This window comes from Pseudoliparis swirei, chromosome 24 (genome assembly GCF_029220125.1).
Source record: "Pseudoliparis swirei isolate HS2019 ecotype Mariana Trench chromosome 24, NWPU_hadal_v1, whole genome shotgun sequence".
Classification (NCBI taxonomy): domain Eukaryota; kingdom Metazoa; phylum Chordata; class Actinopteri; order Perciformes; family Liparidae; genus Pseudoliparis; species Pseudoliparis swirei.
This window is the reverse complement of record NC_079411.1, coordinates 9,361,073-9,380,546: the sequence shown is the minus strand read 5'-3', so window position 1 is coordinate 9,380,546 and position 19,474 is coordinate 9,361,073. Positions and strand designations below refer to the sequence as shown.

At 40.4% G+C, this 19,474-nt stretch overlaps 1 protein-coding gene across 2 annotated transcripts in view; it reads right to left on the bottom strand.

Moving 5' to 3' along the window:
* Positions 1-110: 110 nt before the first annotated feature.
* coro2aa (coronin 2Aa) overlaps positions 111-19,474 on the bottom strand; it is a 32,458-nt gene continuing 13,094 nt past the window's right edge. The window contains exons 1-12 of one of the 2 annotated variants that reach the window (XM_056410370.1): positions 17,773-18,123; positions 12,602-12,802; positions 9,279-9,395; positions 7,968-8,117; positions 7,238-7,417; positions 6,254-6,370; positions 4,844-4,948; positions 4,657-4,753; positions 3,657-3,769; positions 3,426-3,516; positions 2,719-2,978; positions 111-1,361 (exon numbers count right to left, since the gene is read on the bottom strand). In XM_056410370.1, coding sequence (XP_056266345.1) covers positions 1,221-1,361; positions 2,719-2,978; positions 3,426-3,516; positions 3,657-3,769; positions 4,657-4,753; positions 4,844-4,948; positions 6,254-6,370; positions 7,238-7,417; positions 7,968-8,117; positions 9,279-9,395; positions 12,602-12,802 — 1,572 coding nt within the window. In that variant the 5' untranslated portion in view covers positions 17,773-18,123 and the 3' untranslated portion in view covers positions 111-1,220. Of the gene's footprint in view, positions 1,362-2,718; positions 2,979-3,425; positions 3,517-3,656; positions 3,770-4,656; positions 4,754-4,843; positions 4,949-6,253; positions 6,371-7,237; positions 7,418-7,967; positions 8,118-9,278; positions 9,396-12,601; positions 12,803-17,772; positions 18,124-19,474 lie in introns of those variants that run through there. The other variant, XM_056410369.1, reaches the window with a different exon arrangement.

Below are 19,474 nucleotides of genomic sequence, written 5' to 3'. Positions count from 1 at the left end.
ATTGATGAATAATACAGGAGAGATATACGTGATATCTGACAGTAGACATTTCTATCATATCCATGTATATCATTTCTACCACCTGCACTCCAACTATCACTCACACAAGCTATGATGTGCTCATATTTTAATATCCACTCAAGAACCATTTTTATTTTAAGCTCTTTCAGCCTGAAATATGAATAGAAAATCCCAGTGTCATGTTTCAGGCACCTCATTAAAGAAAATACATTCCGAACTGAAAACTAGTGGAACACAAACAAACCCATAAGAAGTGCAGGACGACGACTCTACAATGGCTTTAAATTGTTTCATCACAGTGACTCCACCTCAGGAACAATGAAAGCATGCGTTGTGTCCTGTTTGCGTGCGGTATTTAGCAAAATTACAATTGGGAATTAAGTACTTGAACAAATGGTATTTTTTCTTTGCCTGTATTTTAAAATAAATATAAAAATTAAGAACTGCTACATAGCATCAGTTACAGAGTTGGCTTACACAATAGCTGCTGTGAAACACATTGATTCATTTTCAATTTTCCAGTCATTAAAAAATAAAAACAAATGCAGCTCAATGGAATGCAGGAGCACCGCAGGGATCATGATATTGTCATTAATTTAGCCTCGCTCTCATTCAAGCACACATTCAAGCATACATTAAAAACACCACAGCCGCCTCCACTTACAGAAGTTTAAATATTGGAAATAAAACAATCACCAAGCATAGAAAACATATTCAGCATTATCGCACAATCACACAGGATGTCTGCTCCTGGCCCGCAACAACTTTCAAACACACAGTTAGCCACATCATTCAGTCAAGACAGGGACAGACATCCCGTTTTATCTCCAGCTACAAAGAGCATTAAAGCAAAAATAATTACAATTAACTTGCATAGCTTTGAAGCGTACAAAAGAAAGGTTAAGCTCAACAGATGCAAATAATTACAAATCCTGTTACAGCTGGGTGAGACTCAGTGTTTGAGTGTATGTACATGAACAAAGAATATGTGCACCGTGTGTGTGGAACAAACAGACAAACACAAAAGTTGAGGTTTAAGTCACCCCTGTGCAGTGAGTATAGGGGGCGCTTTAAAGGTAAAGAGGTGAGTCAGGGCCCTAAGAACAGGTGTCGTGGTTTGTAGATGGGGTTAGTAGGTTTGTACAGGAACGCATGTGTCCCTCGAGGGGGTGGAAGTGACCCCGTGGGTCAGGCAAGTCTTAGAGTGGGCTCTGGAGAGTCTGGGAGTTTTTGTTGTTCTTAATCTCCAGCTCCAGCTGTTTGACGCGCACGTCCCTCTGGTTGAGGAGCTCCTTCAACCGCCGGATCTCCTCCTGCTGCTTGTAGAACTTCATTCGCAGCTGTGGACAAAACACATGCACAATATATTGCATTATATATCAAGGACATCATTTCCACAGGAGACGGAGGGAGACATGGAGACTTTTTTTTGCTACTTTTAGGCTTCAGTTTCGGTTTGATTTACTCACTAAAATCTCTCAGTTTCCTCCATCTGTCCTCCTGCCGTAATCCAGATGTTGTTGATCATCTTAAACTTTGGTATTTTTCAAACCGGACCCTATTTTTCCATGTTTTTGTGGTTAAATGGCTAACAGAGACAATCGTTTTTTAAATTGGTCCAGTATCAAGGGATAAATCTGCAGATGGTTGACAATGTACAGTTCTTTCCAATAGAATTGCTTGTTTTTCCCACTGACAGATTCAGATTCTTCTTCTAAGTGTCTGACAACATTATGGAAATGACTAAAGTACCTTTAAGGGTAAGGCCGATGATACTCTATATGTTTTTTATCTCATGAAGAGACCAAAGCCAACAATTTGTTCGCACAAAGCCTTTGAATCCTATCGAATATGTATATGTTTAAAAACAGGTCACAAAGATATATTGTAGAAAACTTTTTTCCTAAAACTGCTGAAAACTAGTATTTAGCAAACATCAAAATATACTACAGAGCCTGTGTTTATTGTAATGAAGGAAACTATACACACAAACACACACAGACATACACATTAACACATTCTGTGTTAAATATACTATACAAATAATATTTAAAAAACTAAATAAAATAATTAAGTTTTTTAGTATTGTGTTTTGTGTTTTATATTTATTTTCATTGATGCTCTGCTGTGCACCGCTGCTGTGATTTTTGAAATTTCCCCACTGTGGGAGAAATAAAGGAATATCATATCATCATATATCATATATATAAGTAGGATTACTTTAATGTTGGTTATGGTATGTTCGTGAGATTTATTGTCAATAACAAACATCAGCAGCCTATTCCTTCAGCTTTCGGAGCAGCAGCTGTGTGTATTGGACTTTTTTTTACCCACAGTTTTGCATTTCTCAGGTCTAATGTGATTGGTGGAGCTTGTTTACGCAGCCTGACATGACTTATCTACTCCGCATCCTCTGCATGTTTTTGGGAGAGAAAAAAAACTGCTGTTGACAGTGCAGTTGTATTATTCTAATGCAAATATGCTCAATATGCTATTTATTTTGTATTGAAGTTTAAAGTCTTGTCATACATCATTCATTTTAATATTTAGTTTTTCTTCCGGTGGACTTATGGGAAACACAAAGTTCTATATCATTTCCCCATAAAGTGTAATTACCGAGGTTGTAAATAAATAGCATTGACATGTTTTTTAGACGTTTGTCTTTGAAAACAAAACTTGAAGAATGACATCCGGTACCTCATTCTCTGTCCGGGGCGGAGAACAAAGGTCGAGGTCTTCTCCGTTGCTGACGGGTGTCCTCGTCCTCTCGTCCTTTGTATTGCCGCCGTCCTCCTTGTCGTCTTTGGTTTCCACTTTGTCCTGAATGTAGGACAGCTGCAGCATGCCTGGTCTGCTCTGACACCTGCGAGTGTCCAGCGAGTGTTGCCGCCCTTTGCTCATCTGCGAGTATGATTCTGCTTCTTGACTTCCAGGCTTCAGAGACATTAGCACCGGACCTGGAGGACAAAGGAAGACAGGAGGAAGAGCAGATGAATGATCCTGAAACTTTAAATGAAAGAAAATGTTAAAACTACCTGGCATTACATAGAGTAGTTCAAATCAGTCCTACATTGACCAGCAACAACGTTTAAAAGTAAGAACTCAGAATATAGTTTATAATATTTGATTTATATGAATATAGTGTATATATAAATAGATTTTTTATCAAAGAAATACATGTATTTAACATGACATATTTGTATTAATCTTTCTTGCATATGTCATCTTAATACCAACTAAATACACGTGGCAACATTGTGATCTTAATTCTACGGAGACACACTTGTATTTTCTTTTCTGGTATATTTGAACACTGCATTATGATTTATTTTGAAGCAGTTTGACACCAGACCTGGAGACCTTGGCAACATTTATAAATGTGTCACACATACAATATTTCTGACCTTTATCAATGCCGCTGAGCCACTCCTCCGCAGACAGAGCAGGCTTGTTACCAGCAGTCATTGGATAGATGTCTTCTTGGTATGACTCTGACTAGAAACACATGCACAGCACATTTCAGACAGACGTACTTTACGGACACCAAATTAGGTCTCATCGGCTTTAAAATGGAGGATTTCCTTTAACATATATCCTGTGGTGTTTGTGGTGTGTGTGAGTGGATGTGGGCTCACCCTGCGGGGTACGATCATGGAAAGAGGCTCAATGAGATTCTTGATTGTCACTAGTTTGTAGAACCTGAACACCTCACAGGCGCTCACATCCAGACCTCTCTTTGGCATCACACCTGAAGCAAGACACACAGGCCGAAAGCAGAACGTGTGCTGACTGACGGAGATATGGTAGAAATGTAAGAGAACATCAAGACAAAAACAGAAATATAGTGTAGAGTAATCACATCATGGCTTGAGAATTAATAGAATAATGCTATTAACTTTGCATTTAGAAAATAAAGTGTTCAAAAGCCCTTCAACAGACACACATGCATGTTGATATTGCAATCAACGGTGCATTCAGGATCATACCCACAAGACGATGTGCAGTAAGGAAAGTACAGGCTTTTGAACACCCACTTTAAAGAATCTAAATGGATTGTTTCTGGTCATTATACCTTAACAATGACTGGCATTCATTTTCTTAATTGTCATATGCACGATAATTACAGAAAAGTTATCACTGGCCGTGAGAATCTTAGATCTCCGGCTTGTTAATAAATATATGACAAAAAACATGCAGGTAAAAGACATTTATGAGTGGATTTCTTTCTTTTTTGCAGCAGCAGCAGCAGGAATTCAATTTAGAAAATTGGCCCAATGGCTGAAAATGTGTCTAATATAAGCAGATTCATGTAGAAACTAAGGATGTAAGAAACTGAAAACATTTTAAACTAGAATCTAAACTTCTTTCATTTAACTACATTCTTGTTTTGAGTTTATAGTCTAAAATGAGTGCACATGACTGCATGTCACTTCACCTTGATCAGCCGGTCTGGCTATTCAAATATTGCAGGCTTATTTGCACAGCAGCTTTGCTTACAGGTGAAAGACAGTCAACACGGCTAGCAGGCAGAGTTTGACATTTACGTCAGAACATTGTAACATCCCAAATTTTGGAGCTTGATTTAAAAATTCAATAAAAAAGTAGTCCCAATGTGTGTGTGTTTGTATTTCTTACCCATTCCTTTCTGAGGTACGTTTGAGCGGTACTCCGTTAGAAAGTGGATATACGGTTTTTCTGAGCCGATCTCATAGTACCTCATATTTCCGTCACCCTGACGGAGACAAGAGAAGATAATAGTATTGTATAATAGTAAAAAAGTATTTTGTGTGTAGAGACGTTATTGTTGCTTTCAGAGACCCACCTTCCCAGCAAGATAGAGCATGTGTGTGTCGGGGTCAAAGAAAGGAAAGAGGACTCCTGATGAACCATCCAGGTTCTCTTGTGACAAAGGCACGGACAGATCGTCCTGCAAAGGATCAAAAACAAACACTTAAGCACCATCAACATGGACAACATTCCCTAATAGCAACAACACTTATTCCTTTAAATCAACTTTTATATAAAAAACACTCTCCAGTGCTGATTTAATAACATTGCATGCTTTAAATTCAATTCAGTTTATTTTATATAGTCCAATATCACAAATGCTCAATCCCTAATCCTGGTTTTGCTATAATCTTCCACCCACGACACACTCTCACTCATCAAAACACACCAAAGTCCACCAGTTTGTCCACTAGGTGGCAGAGTTGTGTTTTTGAGAGAGTCTAATCTTCATATTTAGCATTGGATTAGCCTCACAGAATTAGCCTCAGGGATCACACATGTTTTAACAGTCCAAGTATCTCATCCATACATAAAACCATTTGGACACATTCTGATGCGCCATTGATTTGTCGAACACCCTTTTCCAAAGTTCATTATGTCCAAAATATTCCACTTTGCCCCCTTTGTGTCTTAACATTTCCTTTGTATACATATTCAATCTGAATATTCAACTGTCCTTTAATCCTAAATCTCTGCTACTCAGAGGATTTCATGACGTGGACCAGCAGAAAGGGCTGTCTAGATTCTGGACCTCTCTCCAAAATATTACATATTATAAATTCTCTAGTATTGGGATTGTTCTTATTTCTGGGTCTTCGCTGTTATTATTTTGTAGACATTTTAATTTTCTTCCTTTGTTGATTGTCTTACATGCCTCTGTAGTTCAGGCATCCCTATAAATCACTATTTATTATTGATAAATTGAATAAAAGTTTTCAGAACTAGCTGATTAATTCTTGAGTTAAGGCCAAAAACAAGTTGTGTGAGGTCACAGTGAACTTTAACTATCAAAATGAAATCATATAATCTTTGAGTCATCGTGGCTGGCTCTGGGCGTATCTGAGTATCTGATCGTAAAATAAACATTTGGGATTGTTGATTAAATAAGATAAGATAATCCTTTATTGCAGTGGGGACATTTAGCAGATTTCAGCAGCAAAGGGGTAAAGTGGACACAAGAGACAAAAACAATTGATATAAATAATAAAATGTTTAAAAAAAGAAAAAAGTAACAATAATAATAATGAAAACAACAAGACATTTGAATGCAAACTCAAAGGTCTTTTTCAGAGTATGCTTTTTCGTATGCGTCATCACATGACTGAAACCTCCACATATTGAAACCAGAGCCAGCTGATAATTTGCTGATTAAGACAATGCAATGTGCATTTAAGGTGAGATGCTTCTGTCACCAAATACTTCCTGCGCGGTCGTTTGCCCTCACCTGATCCCACAGAGCAAACTGCCGGTCGTTGTAACGGGAAGTGCCCGATGTGAAGAGCATCTTCAGGTTACCCAGGAACAGCACCTTGCTGGCCTTGTGTGTCTTGCAGTTGGCTTCCTGCAAACACAATATGCTTTTATTTTAAAACATCAAGCATACTAAACATTTAATATGTACAATTTGTACAACAGGATAATAATATTAATAGCTCAACATTTCAGCACTGTGACGTAATATTCCTTTTTCTTCCACGTGAGCTTGTTTGGCGGGCCAAAGTAGAGAGAGCGGAGGACTATAAAGTGTGTGAGTCAGTGGCTGGTGACCTCCGGGTCTGTGGAGCAATGTCGTGGGCCCGCTCTGGCCAGAGGTGTCAGTTTGGGCTGTGTGGTGCTGGATGAGGGCCTGAGCTATGAAAGGGGAAAGCGGCAGGAACTTCCACTTATGCAATATTGGCTGGAATACTATTGTACAAGACATCTAAGGCTTGTGGTTTGGGGGTTTTATTAATATTTTTTATTTTATTTTGATTTCACAGATTTCCCGTCAGATTTTAGGTCATCATTTATCCCAAATGTTGTTTTCACCCGCAACAAGTTTCTTTATTGCAGCTTAACACTGACCCCCAGTGACCCTCACGAACAGAGCCAGGGTCCTCCACTGACCCTCATGAACAGAGCCCGGGTCCCCCACTGACCCTCATGAACAGAGCCAGGGTCCTCCACTGACCCTCATGAACAGAGCCAGGGTCCTCCACTGACCCTCATGAACAGATCTATATATTTATCTTATATGTTGTTGTTGTTTTGTTTGTCTGTCTGTGTACACACCAGACGCCAAGTCAAATTCTTTGTGTGTGCACACGTAGCAAATACATGTTTCTGATTCTGATTCTGGTTCTAAAGTACATGAGGTTATTTCACACACACTCACACACACGCACACACATACATACACTTACACACACTCACACTCACACACACTCACCTGCTGTAGGTTTCCTGAGCGCGACTCTATGAGTCGGACCTTCTTGTCCTTGCAGGTGGTGGCCATGAGGCTGCCATCTGTGTTGAAAGACATGGAGAGGACGACGTCTGTGTGGTGGGTGATTGTCCGTACCGGGTTTTTTATCACCTGATCAGGACAGTCCAGGTTCCAGATCATCACCTGGAGGGGTACATTACACTCACATGATCCAGAAATTCAACAACAAACTAAGTAAGGAGAGAGCTGAAGTCATAACGCAAAGTCTTTGTACAAAAAGCAACATCCCACTAAAAAGTCCAACATATATGTTTTATTTGATGTAAAAGTGTTTCAAGACTCATTGGTTCCGACGTGACTTTACTCGATTCTCTATATTAAAAGCTGGATACACTAGAAGCAAACTGGTTTGAACGAAGTGATGCCTGATAACATCTCAAAGTAAATGTGTTTACAGCTGTTCACACAGTCAAACGTGAGGCGACGTGGTATTCATTCTTTAAACAGACTTGATGCTTGTGAGAAAGGCTGACTTGGTCACATCTCTGCTTCTCTCAGTGGGTTGCATTGTCACAGTGAGCAATCACCACCATAATACATGAGCAAGTACCGGGCTGCTGTGACCAGTTTGGCTGCATTGTAAAACACAATCGCTTGTAGTTGTGTGTGGCTTTGTAAGGGTTAGTTTGTGTGTGTGTGTGTGTGTGTGTGTGTGTGTGTGTGTGTGTGTTACCTGGTAGTCATAGCCCGTACTGAAGAGGATGTTGTTGGCGGTCGGGTGCCACTCAATGAGGCCCACTCTGCGGCTGTGACCCTGAAGCTCCTTCCACGGTGCTGTGAGGTTCTTCATCACACCATGAGGAGGGATTTCCCACACTTTCACCTGTAGACACACACAGGATAACAACATTAACAAACACGCAATGCAACTAGAATATAAACTCGACGACAGGGAAATGTACTTTTTACTTTAATTATTTGACAGCTGTAGTTACGAGTTAGTTTACAAATGTTGACAGAGATTTGTGGATACAAAACATATGAAGAACTTATAAAATATGTATAGCTGACTTTAATAGTCTATTAACCAATTAGTCAATTGACAGAAAACTAATTTGCAACTATTTAGATAATTAAGTCATTTTTAATACGAAAACATTTCCTTTGAAACACTTCAATATGTATCTAATCATTTAAAGGTGTTCACTGTTTGTTGGACAACATTAAGCATTGTCAAGGTATCACTTTTAGATTCTCGGCTGCATTGCAACTATTTTCAGAATTTTTACTAACCAAAACATTCAATGTATTGCCTTAAAAATAATCAGCAACAATGTTTACTCAGGTAATAAATCAAGGGAGAAGTTGGGTAATTTGGTCATCGACTTCTATCCGATCACACTTCAGGAGGCGCCACCTGATTTGAAAGAATGCAAGGTTAAGGCACTTCCTCATTGACTTTACCTTTCAGACCCGTACGGTTGCTGCCTGCTTGTAATAATGTTTTTACAGTGGATTATCACTTTTACTTAAGTAAATACTTTATCCACCTCTGAAAACACACACACAACAAACAGACACTCTCTTCTCTTAATACCTCTAAATCTATGAAAATAGCCATGACAGAAATAATCCAGGGTCGACTTAATAAAGAAAATAAATGACATACTTTACAAGGAAGGTCTTAAACCCTGTTGACTCTTCCTTTGTCTTCCTGTCGACATGGATTTGTTATCTGCCAAGTCAGAGCTGAGGAATGTGTGAAAGAACTTCTAGTTCTTCTTGAAGGCTAAACAGCAAGGCAATAAAATGATCTCCCTGCTGCTACATGCTCATAACGCAGGAAGATGATAACACATCGGTAAACCATTCTGAAAATGTAACTTTTGTATGCGAGTGTGTGTGTGTGTGTGTGTGTGTGTGTTATGGGCTACACAATGAATGCGATGTTCCTCTGTTTAGAAAAGTCTCAACTTTTGTGTGCGTGTATGTGTGTGTGCGTGTGTGTGTGTGTGTGTGCGTGTGTGTGTGCGTGTGGACAAACCGTGGCGTCCTCAGAGCAGGAGGCGATGCAGTAGTCGTTGAAGGGATTCCATTTGATGTCTAACACCTTGCCTTTGTGGCCCGATACTCGGGGTTGGTGAGGATCCACTTTGCCCGTCTGATATACAAACACAGACACAAAAAAAAGAATGAAAAGCATAATGACCAACGCATGTGTATTGCTGGGTTGAACCGAATTCTTTTATATTTTGGGATACATGCTATTTCGTTTTTTCTGCCAAGAAGATTGACAACACTCTCGTGTCTGAACGTTAGATGTGTAGCTAGTTAGCTTAGCATAAAGACTGGAAGCATGGGGAAGCAGCAAGCATGGCTAAAGGTAACATAATCTGCCAACGAGCAGCTCTACGGCTCACTAATTAACACCGTACATCTAATTTGTTGGGGGCCATGAAATATAAAAATAGATAAAACATGGTAAAAGGCCCTGTGGCGATCAGAACTGCAGAGTCTGATGCAAATGATCTGTGGATTTACTTTGAACAACCCCCTTCACATGACACGTTGTCCTTTATACATTGTTCTTCATAAAACTCCATCAATTTGTCATCGCACTCCTATAACATTCTCAGACTTAAGTTTAAAAGTTTTTAAAAATAAGAAAAAAAGGATCATATTCGATGCATCAAAAGAAGAGGCATTTTCTTTGTCTACACTACCCACAATGCAACTCAATCACTTCCTATTCAGCTGGAGATTCAGGAGTGCTATGCTAGTAGTGGCTAATGTAGCCTCAAACTGCTAGCCTCAAGCAGAGATCAGAAGGTCTGAAAAAATTACTTTATAACTCCACACCAAGAGATTTTTTGTTTTCATTTTCCGATTTGTCGTTTGCAGACTAAATCGTGGCATCAGGCAGCTTTAGGCAACCGTCTCCACATATGCAGTTGTACTTCCAAAGTCCGGTAAGATGACTAATAGAATCTAAATTACATCTGTCCGTTCGGGGAGAGGGATCCTCCTCTGTTGCTCTCCTGAAGGTTTCTTCTCTTTTTTCCCCTGTGAAAGTTTTTTTTTCTATTTCTTGGGAGTTTTTCCTGATCCGATGTGAGGTTCTGGGACAGGGATGTCGTATGTGTACAGATGGTAAAGCCCTCTAATTTGTAATTTGTGATAATGGGCTATACTAAATAAACTGAATTTAATTGATTTAAACTTCCCCTTTAATATAAAAAACATCGGTTGGAGCAGCTTTAAAGATAGCCGGATGAAATATAGAACAGGTTTGGTTAATCTGTGCAGGTTGGTGAAAGTGTCCCAGCATGCCTTCTATTCAGAATCCGCTTGATATAAACATGAAAGCCCTCAAACTGAAGGTGGAATTTCACAAAACGTTTGTGACACACGCCCTGATCCTAAGACAAAAGACTCACTGAAGATTTTCTGCCTCAACAAGACTGCTAATTGGGCCGTATGTACGAACAGAACATTCCCTCTACTGACACTCACACCTTCAGGCTATATTACTGTGCAGGTAAGGTGTGTGTGTGTGTGGAACATGGGAATGATGCAACAACTATATGTGCTTTCCTGGAGACATGACACAAGTCAGTACATAGCTTTTCGGTTCAATGTGTTAACTACTTTCTGCCAGGACAATAGCTCATCTGTGAGTGCACACACATGGATGGGAGGTGAACATAGACATTATATAATATGAAGTGGACGGCGTCAGACGCGGGACGTTTCACCCCCTTGAGACCGTGAAAGGAGGGGAAGAGGGGGTGTCAGAAGATGAGTTAGGTCATTCCTAAACTCCTATGCAGTTCCTGCCCATGCCAGGAGGGTGGTGATAACTCACCGAGACGATTTAAAAGATGGAGACAGACGGAGAAAGGGAAAAAGGGAAAAAGGAGGAGAGGTGTTCCGCTTGATTAATGTCTCCGGACCGGAGATATACAGTAGGACCGTAAATTCAACCAGCACACGAGGGACGAGGTCTGGCTCGGGATCAGTAGTGTTACTGATAACACCAGTGGATGTGATAATGTGCGATATTGTCTGGGAAAGTATTTGATGAATCACATTTAAGGTGACATTTGTGAGGGAGAAAAGATATAAAAACAAGGAGGAAAAAAAGACCACATGCAATGTTTAGGTGGAAATTAAAGAGCTGCCGGGAGTTTCCTGGTATTTAGAGATTAAGTTCTGGCTCCACTGCTGACGTCCTATACATATATAATCTGAGAGCAGAGCTGTGTTATCCAAGTGTGCAGGAGCAAAGAGAGGAACAAAGGGAGGTATTGAACGGTCCGCAGATGAACCTAGTAACATCATTTTTTACCAGACGAAAATAATAATTCCTAATCACTTCTTTTTGGTTGAAGCTAACTTCAGTTATGATTCAGAGTCTTCATGCTGATTTGATCAGATTTCTCCTGTTGAACGCCTGCTCGGTCGCTAGCAGGAAGAAACCTTCACCAGTATGCTCGATGGCAACAACATTTACCATCAATTTATGGTGAGCAAAAATAATAACTATGATGAACTACAATGATCATTAGAAATCTGGAATCTTCTTTTTTGTTAAAGATGTAAAATCTTATACGATGTTATTTGAACAGTGACCAGAGTGCGTATCTCCAGCCCTTATAATCAGATTGAATTGCCATTTAATGTCACTTAATTATTAGTCTGACTGACACTGTTCGTGTTAGATGATTATTTAGTTTTGTTTAGCTTTAACCCGTTGTGAGTGAGTTCTCTCCTTGAAGCAGTTTGTGTTTTTTTAAAGTATTCAAATATATATGAGGATTTAGGAGTTTAATGTGAGCCATACAACAACATGTACAGTTGTCATGTCAATGTTATTATTGATGTTATTTGTCATCCATGTAGCTACTTTTAAGTAAAATGTCAATCTCTTATGAATGGAGGATGTTTGAGTTGTGTTTTAGAATGAAAACTCTTTTCAGGGGCATTTTAAGTGTAGAGCTGTGGACAGGATGCAAAGTTATGCGTTTGAAATGCATTTTATATGCAAGAAGTGTTTGCCTGACTAATGTTGCACCACTTCGCCTTTATAATGTGTCCAGAACAACGTCCCCCCACCACAACCTCAGAATGCATAAGCTGTGTACATAAAATCCGACCAAATTTAAATGCTGAAGGAAATGGAGATGAAGAGGTCTGTAGCCTGGCCTTTTACCCTGTTGTGGCAATAGAAAGTTTCTCTCTGCAAAGTCCATATCAACAAAACATATCACAGTATCCATTATCACCATCCTGAGAGAAACGGTGCACATGCCGCATTAAAAAGCTGACATCAGTCTGTAAAATCTGCCACGAGATGGAGATACTCACATGGCGGATGGAGAGCACCAGGAAGGCCCCTCCCCCGGCACACTCAGTGATGACTGCCAGGAAACGTGGGTTGACTGCGCAGAAGTTGTTGTCCTGGACGCTGCATGTGATTGGCACGCCATCATAGCAGCTCTCCTTGGTGGCGGCCTTACCAAACACGTGGCGAAACTTGGAGCAGCGGTACTGAGGACGCCATGTCATCTGAGGAGAGAGGACGGGAGGGAGGGAGGGAAGGGGGAGGAGAGGAGGGCCGTCAAGGAGAATCATCTCTCACAGTTATGGTGATAGAGTGTGGATACTCCTGTAACTGTAGATGTGATCAATTTAGCCAAACATGAGCAACATTGACTGGAAGGGTCGTGTCTTGGTTGAGTATATATTGCAGTCTGTTTATACAGAAGGTTTGGTACACCAGTAATATAAGCACGATACAGTAATTCCTCCATTTAACAACAGTGAGACAATCTAAACAGAATAGTCACAATATAACCCGGTGTTAATACTAGAAAAAGGAAGGTGACATGAAAAACAAACTGTAGGCATCTGACTGAACCGTAAGCACTCATTGTCCACCATATATCCATTTGTTTGAAATGGTTTCATACAATTACATTTGTATTTAAATGACGATATTGCATTTTCTTTAAATATACAATTTTGTGTGGTGTTTTTTTAACACTGAGGCAATTCAAATATGGTACATAAATAAGTAGAAGGAAACCTTTGAGACTTTCCAAATCCTCTTTTTAACCACTTTCCTTTAGCTCGTCGATGCATATGTCATTATTGTGAGAGATAAGTGGCTCTGGTCCGCTGGGACGTGGTCTGACCAGCCGGCATGTCTGCTGCCTGCCTGCTGCATGGTCATTACTTATGAATTAGGGGTGGAGGAGGTTCATGTACAAGATGTTAACGGATAAAATTGACTAAAACAACAACAACACAGAGAGAGACATGGATTTAATGGAAATAGGGCAAAGTAAGTCAACAGAAGACACAGCACAAACAAATGTACAACACACTGTTTTTTTTATGACACCTCAAAACAAATCCTGAAAACAATGGCACCATTCTCCTGTTATACGTGGGCTGCCCGGAGGCCTTTCCGATGATGGCTAAATAAATACAACCCTAAGATACAAACGTTGTTATCGGAAATAAAAAATGACAGCATTTGCTCGACGTGATGCAGGTGTGGTTGCAGGACTGCTTGCCTGGAAGGAAGCCAAGCAGCGAATAAATCTGGCAGACGGGGGGAAATTGTCGCGAAAGAAAATAAATAAAGAGTAACAGAAATGCACAGGTGGAGATTGTGACTCTACACGTCTCAGGTGTTGAAGACTCTGACTGCCTCTGAGGACCCTCAGTCACATCCCTATGGCCGTGCAGGCGGCTCAACCTGCAGTATTCATACTTTCAACCTGTCAGGATACGAACATGTTGACGTTGGCAAACGGCAACATGATGACTTTATTTCACGTCAGCGGGCTAAAATGTACTCTGAGCACGAAACAAAGTACAGCAAAGTATTTCACTGAAGTCATATACAATTCATCCTGTGGGGAACATTAATGTATGACACCAAATAGAAATCCATCAAAAACCACAAATATTAACCTTGTGGTGGCGCTGGCAGAAAAGAGACCAAATACCAAGGATTAATGATTTATTTTTAGCCTAATGTTACAAGCGTTGGCACTCACAATGCATTCTTGATCATTATCACCACGTTGTGTGTGTGTGCGTTTAAAGGCATTGCTAACTGCAATAACAAACAATATTCAAAAGGCGACTTCCTCATTGCAACTAGAATATGTCTAACAGCAAATGAGGCTAACGCCCAGAAGGGCGTGGGAGAAATCATTATTGACCTCCTGAGCTTGTGCCTTACATATGCCATGCGATGCACATCTAGGGCGATATAATCAGCATCTATGTACTGCTGAGGCTTACAAGACCAGAGGGAGAGGCTTCCAGGGCAGAACGATAAGACATCTTGTCACATCTAAAGCGGGTTGTAATCAGGCCAGCTTCCTCTCAGCTGTGTCATGCAGCAGCTACACAGCAGGGCTGCGTGGTGGGCGGCCTGTCGCACGGAACTGATGACGAAAACACTACTCTGGCTATTTTTACACCAGCTCCTTGATGATCAAAAGTCAGTCAGGCACGTTTCACTGACAGCAGTAAAAAAATAAAAATAAAATTCACGAAGCTTCTTTGATCGGCTTTATGAAGCCAAAAGAAAAAAGGAATGCAGCTCTTTTTGTCAGAGGGAAATTTATTTCAGTCTGAGCGACCGGTGAGTCACAGCAGCAACCGCAATAAGGGGGCTGTAAAAACCTCATAAAATGAAACTGAAAACACAGATATGACTTTTATAAAAGAGATATTGTACATCTGGTTTGCTCTGCCTCAGTTGTTATGGGCTTGTACTTGTATATAGACGTGTAAAGCATGCTTATGCACATATACCTCACCTACAGGCTGTCTTTTAAGCATATCGTATCTCTAACGCATTCACTAGCAGCCACTCCTCTCTTTGGCCTGCCACAGCTCGATGCTGCAGGAGGAGGAGTTCAAACTTGACTTACTTGTGTCAAGATATCGGTTACTCAAGCAGCGCTGGGCCTAAAGCGATGAGCAGGAAGACAACTTGGACTCAAAGATACCGTGATGTACGATCAATACCTCCAACTGATTTTCTGTAAGGACTTTCAGCCCTTTTCTGAGCCAACAAATGAAGACCACACAACCCCAAACCTAATTTTAAAAAACACCACTCTTATGACCAAGCACACACCAACCTCGCTTCCTCAATCTGTCGATGTCATGTTTTGTAAACGCTCAAAGTGAAATTCTAGACAGGGAATGTCCAGGCGCGAAACACACCTCGTGCCATGTACGAGTGTGTCCACATGTTTATTGTGTGCGTCTGAGTGAGTGAGACACACTTCCCCCGGTTTAGACGCTCTGCTATCACCGATGACAGCTTTTAACCTCGGTCTTGTAATAGGATAACAGCCACATTGGTAATCCAATAGCTGCTTCATTTCTCCAGAGCACACGTGTGAATGAGTAGGAAAGGATAACACAGGCTATGTCTGAGTGTGTCACTCTGTTTGCCTGGATCATCTTTTTCCTTTGTGTATGCAGCATATACAGTACAAGAGTTGGAAAACAGTTCAGGAAAACAATCCACTATTTGCTAATTTTGTACGCTGTTTGTATAGATAGACACTCAGTCACGCACACAAACTCAAACACACGTAAAAACATCTCAGCTTCCGCTACGTCAAAAGCATGCCAGTGCATTGGTCCGCATCCTTCGCTTCAGTGTAATGATGATTGTGTCTGTCATGTTTCAGATGTTCAGATTAGCTCACAATACTCCTTTATTCTGGTCGGTGGTTGCACAACAGATTTATAATTATTAACGGATATAGGAGTCTAGGTAGGGGGATAATACTCAAACTGACTTGACATGGATCATTCCAATGTTGGCTGTTGAGCTGCATTGTGGGTAATGTATGCACCAGGTTTTATCAAGTTAGAAATATGGTAGAATTGGATATGTAGCTGTAATTAAAGGATTGGTATAATGTATGACATCTTGGGTCTTCTTTTTGGAGTTGTGGCCATCATTTCTGTCATAAAAACAAGGGACGTTGCTCCTAAAAAGTCAGATTGAAACATAAGAAATCAGACAATCAACAGTTTCGACAGTTTAAACGGGTTGAAGACATGCAGGAAAACTGTGTATGTGCACATCTACACCAAGTGAGTCAAAACTGAACCAGAGAACGGGTCTTTGAACATTCATGGGTGTTTATAACAGATATCATAATCCTAAAATTAACCATTTGCTTTATTTCTTGATCTAAGAAGTATAAATAATCACATAACTATAATGTGTAATCTGCAAGACAATAAGATTCACTTAAAGCAGAGAGTCACTATAACTCAGAAACTACCACAATCAGAGACATTGGCCAACAGTAAGGCTTTGGGTTAAAATAACAATACAATAAAGTTGAATTTACACAAACAACAATAACACACAATAAGGTTTGAAGAACCAGGCAAGCATAAGGAAAAAAAGATAAATCTAAAGTAGAAAGACGGAGTTCCTCATGGTGGATCATTCCACAGCCAAGGAACCATTTTTGAACGTAAACCAAATGTCGCTTATTGATGGGAATATAAATATGTATAACTCTTTTTTTTCATGCAACTAAATGTGCCAGCCGTCTCAACGCATCAGTGTCAAAGAGAAAACTTTGCCCAAGTTCGAAAAGAGCAAAACATCTGATCAAAGAAAAAGTAAAACAAGCCACAAAATCTGGCCGAGCTTTCGATGGCAACTCTGACACTGATGACACACCCACAAAAAAACACACACACACACACACAAAATTTGGTCAATACTGCAAAAGTCTTGAGGTTGGCGCTCTAAGCTTCACTTCCAGAGCTGTGACGAGCAGGCTTAATGAAAAGACTTCAAACTGACTGGGATTCAAACCACAAGGCACATCTTTCAGTGAATGGCAGTGTTTTGAAGCTCGGATGCCACCATAAATAGACATCTGTGGTGGTGGTAGAGATGACTGGACTGGGACGGTGGATGATGATGTCATTTTCCCTTTAGTTCCATATTGACACATTTTTTTCTCTCGCTTTTTGGGTCATCAGCAAAAAATAGAAATACTTCCACGCGTATGGGAAGCAAATGAGTGGCTGCACTTGTCCAACTTTGAGCAATAGGATAATTAAACTAAAAGGAGTGCAGGACAAGCATACCGTCAAATAAATCTGTGCATGGATCGTTTTTTAAGATACTTTTTAAATAGGCAGAAATTCAAAGCAAATAGTTGGTTTGAAGACAGACTTTTGTTTCATCTTGTTCAAGCCTGTCTTCATGCACATGCACACCAAATTGGAATCCTCTTGGAAAAATGTGAGCGCACACAGACACACACCCACACAAACACACACACACAAACACACATACACTAAAGAGTATAAGATCAATAACAGAATTGCAGAGGCAGATCCAGGAGGGAGCAGGAAATGAAAGATATTAAGAGACAGACAACACGGAGGAGAAAGAAAGAGTGTGGAATTAAGCAAGAGGTAGTGTGATAAAGTCAAACTGGGAGGACAGCAGCACTCACCCTGTTGAGCGAGACGACACTGGCACAAGAAGGAGCAGTGGTCCTTACGTCAGTGAGAAAAAGTCTCTGCCTCCGAGTTGCTAGCCACGAAAAACAACCCCAAAAATTACTTGTCCGGTTTTATCCCAAACATATGGATCAACACTTTCCCTCGAAGCACACACACACACACACTCACACACTCAGACACACACACCAACGGTCCAAAATCTTGTCACTGCACTGCTGTCCGAGCAGAGTCGTAAAAGCTTCTTGGTTGATGTGCACAGTCCACACAGTCAGAGGAGAGGGTGTGTGTGTGTGTGTGTGTGTGTGCAGCATAGAGCCGAGTGCGTGTGTGAACATGCAGGAGTGGAGAGCGCAGGATCGCGTACACTCCCTGAGAGGGAGGTGACTACATGGAGGAAGAGAGAGAGCAGCAGGTAATCTTTCTCTCCCTCTCTCCGGGTGCCACTCCCTCTCCTCACTCCTCCACAGTGTTTGCTCAATCAGGATTTCTCAATTGATCTTTAAAGAGAAGATAGGAGGAGGGGAAGAAAGGAGGCCAAGATGCTTATTCTTCAGCCTTGTTGCTCAACAAAAAATAATAATGTTACTAACTCGTAGCTGATTAACATTCAGAAATATCTTTAGAATGTCGGATGGCAGTATGATGAACTAAGATGATGACAGAAGTATTAGGTTCACTTGTATGATACCTTTCAAACAGAATAGGAGTCAATTCAAAGTTCTTTCAGATACTGCATTTGAACCATTTTCAAACAATTTACAGGACATCAAATCAATATAAACAGTGTTAAATACAAATACACCGTTTTTAGTTAAAGTTTCAGTATAAAGTTGCCCCAAATTTACAAAGGCAAATAGCAGTATAGAGACATTAATTAATCAAACGAACAGGAAAACAGGGCATCCTCATGACCTTAATAGATTTAGTAATATACTTCCACAAATCTGAGAAACCTGAAAATAGGGCTGCAACTTTCTATTATTTTCGTTTATTGTTTATTCTGCCAAATAGAAGCTAGTTTTTACCAAAGAGTAGACTGACATCCCAGGCTGGCCAGGGACCTTTAATGCAAGTCATCATTACTGTCACCTCCATACAGTCTCTCATATAAAAAGGCAAAATGCAGTTTTTAGTTTAGATTTGAGCCAGACTAAAGTTGGAACACATTTTTCTTTGCACTCCAGACTATTAGCTGTTTTATAGATTAAAGATTATAGAGTCAGAATCCTTGGCAGTCCCTCTCAACCCATTTGTCCTGTGTGAAGTTTGATCTGACGCTCCGTCAGCTCAAAAACCTTCAGGTCAAAGCAAAAAGGTGCAACATGCACTCAAAGTTAAATCGGCAGGATGGTTTTGCAAAATGCCCAGCTGCTACCAAATTCAGTCAACCATTCACATGGCTTCAGCTGGACAGCGGTGGTAACCCGGAGTCAAACCAAAGTCAAACTGAAGCCTTATATAACTGTACATTAGCATTAGATGCTAGGAGAAGCTAACGGGTCAATAACAGGACGAGCTGAAGAAAACTGGCCTTCACATTTCAAACAGGAGTGGAGCTGAGGGTCTGATCAATCGGTGTTATTGCACAAACGTGCAAGCCCGCACGCCAGTTCTAAAGTGATGATCATATATTCCTGAAGCTGCAATGGTTAGATGTTAGTGAGGTGCACATATTTGAGGTACATTTATAGC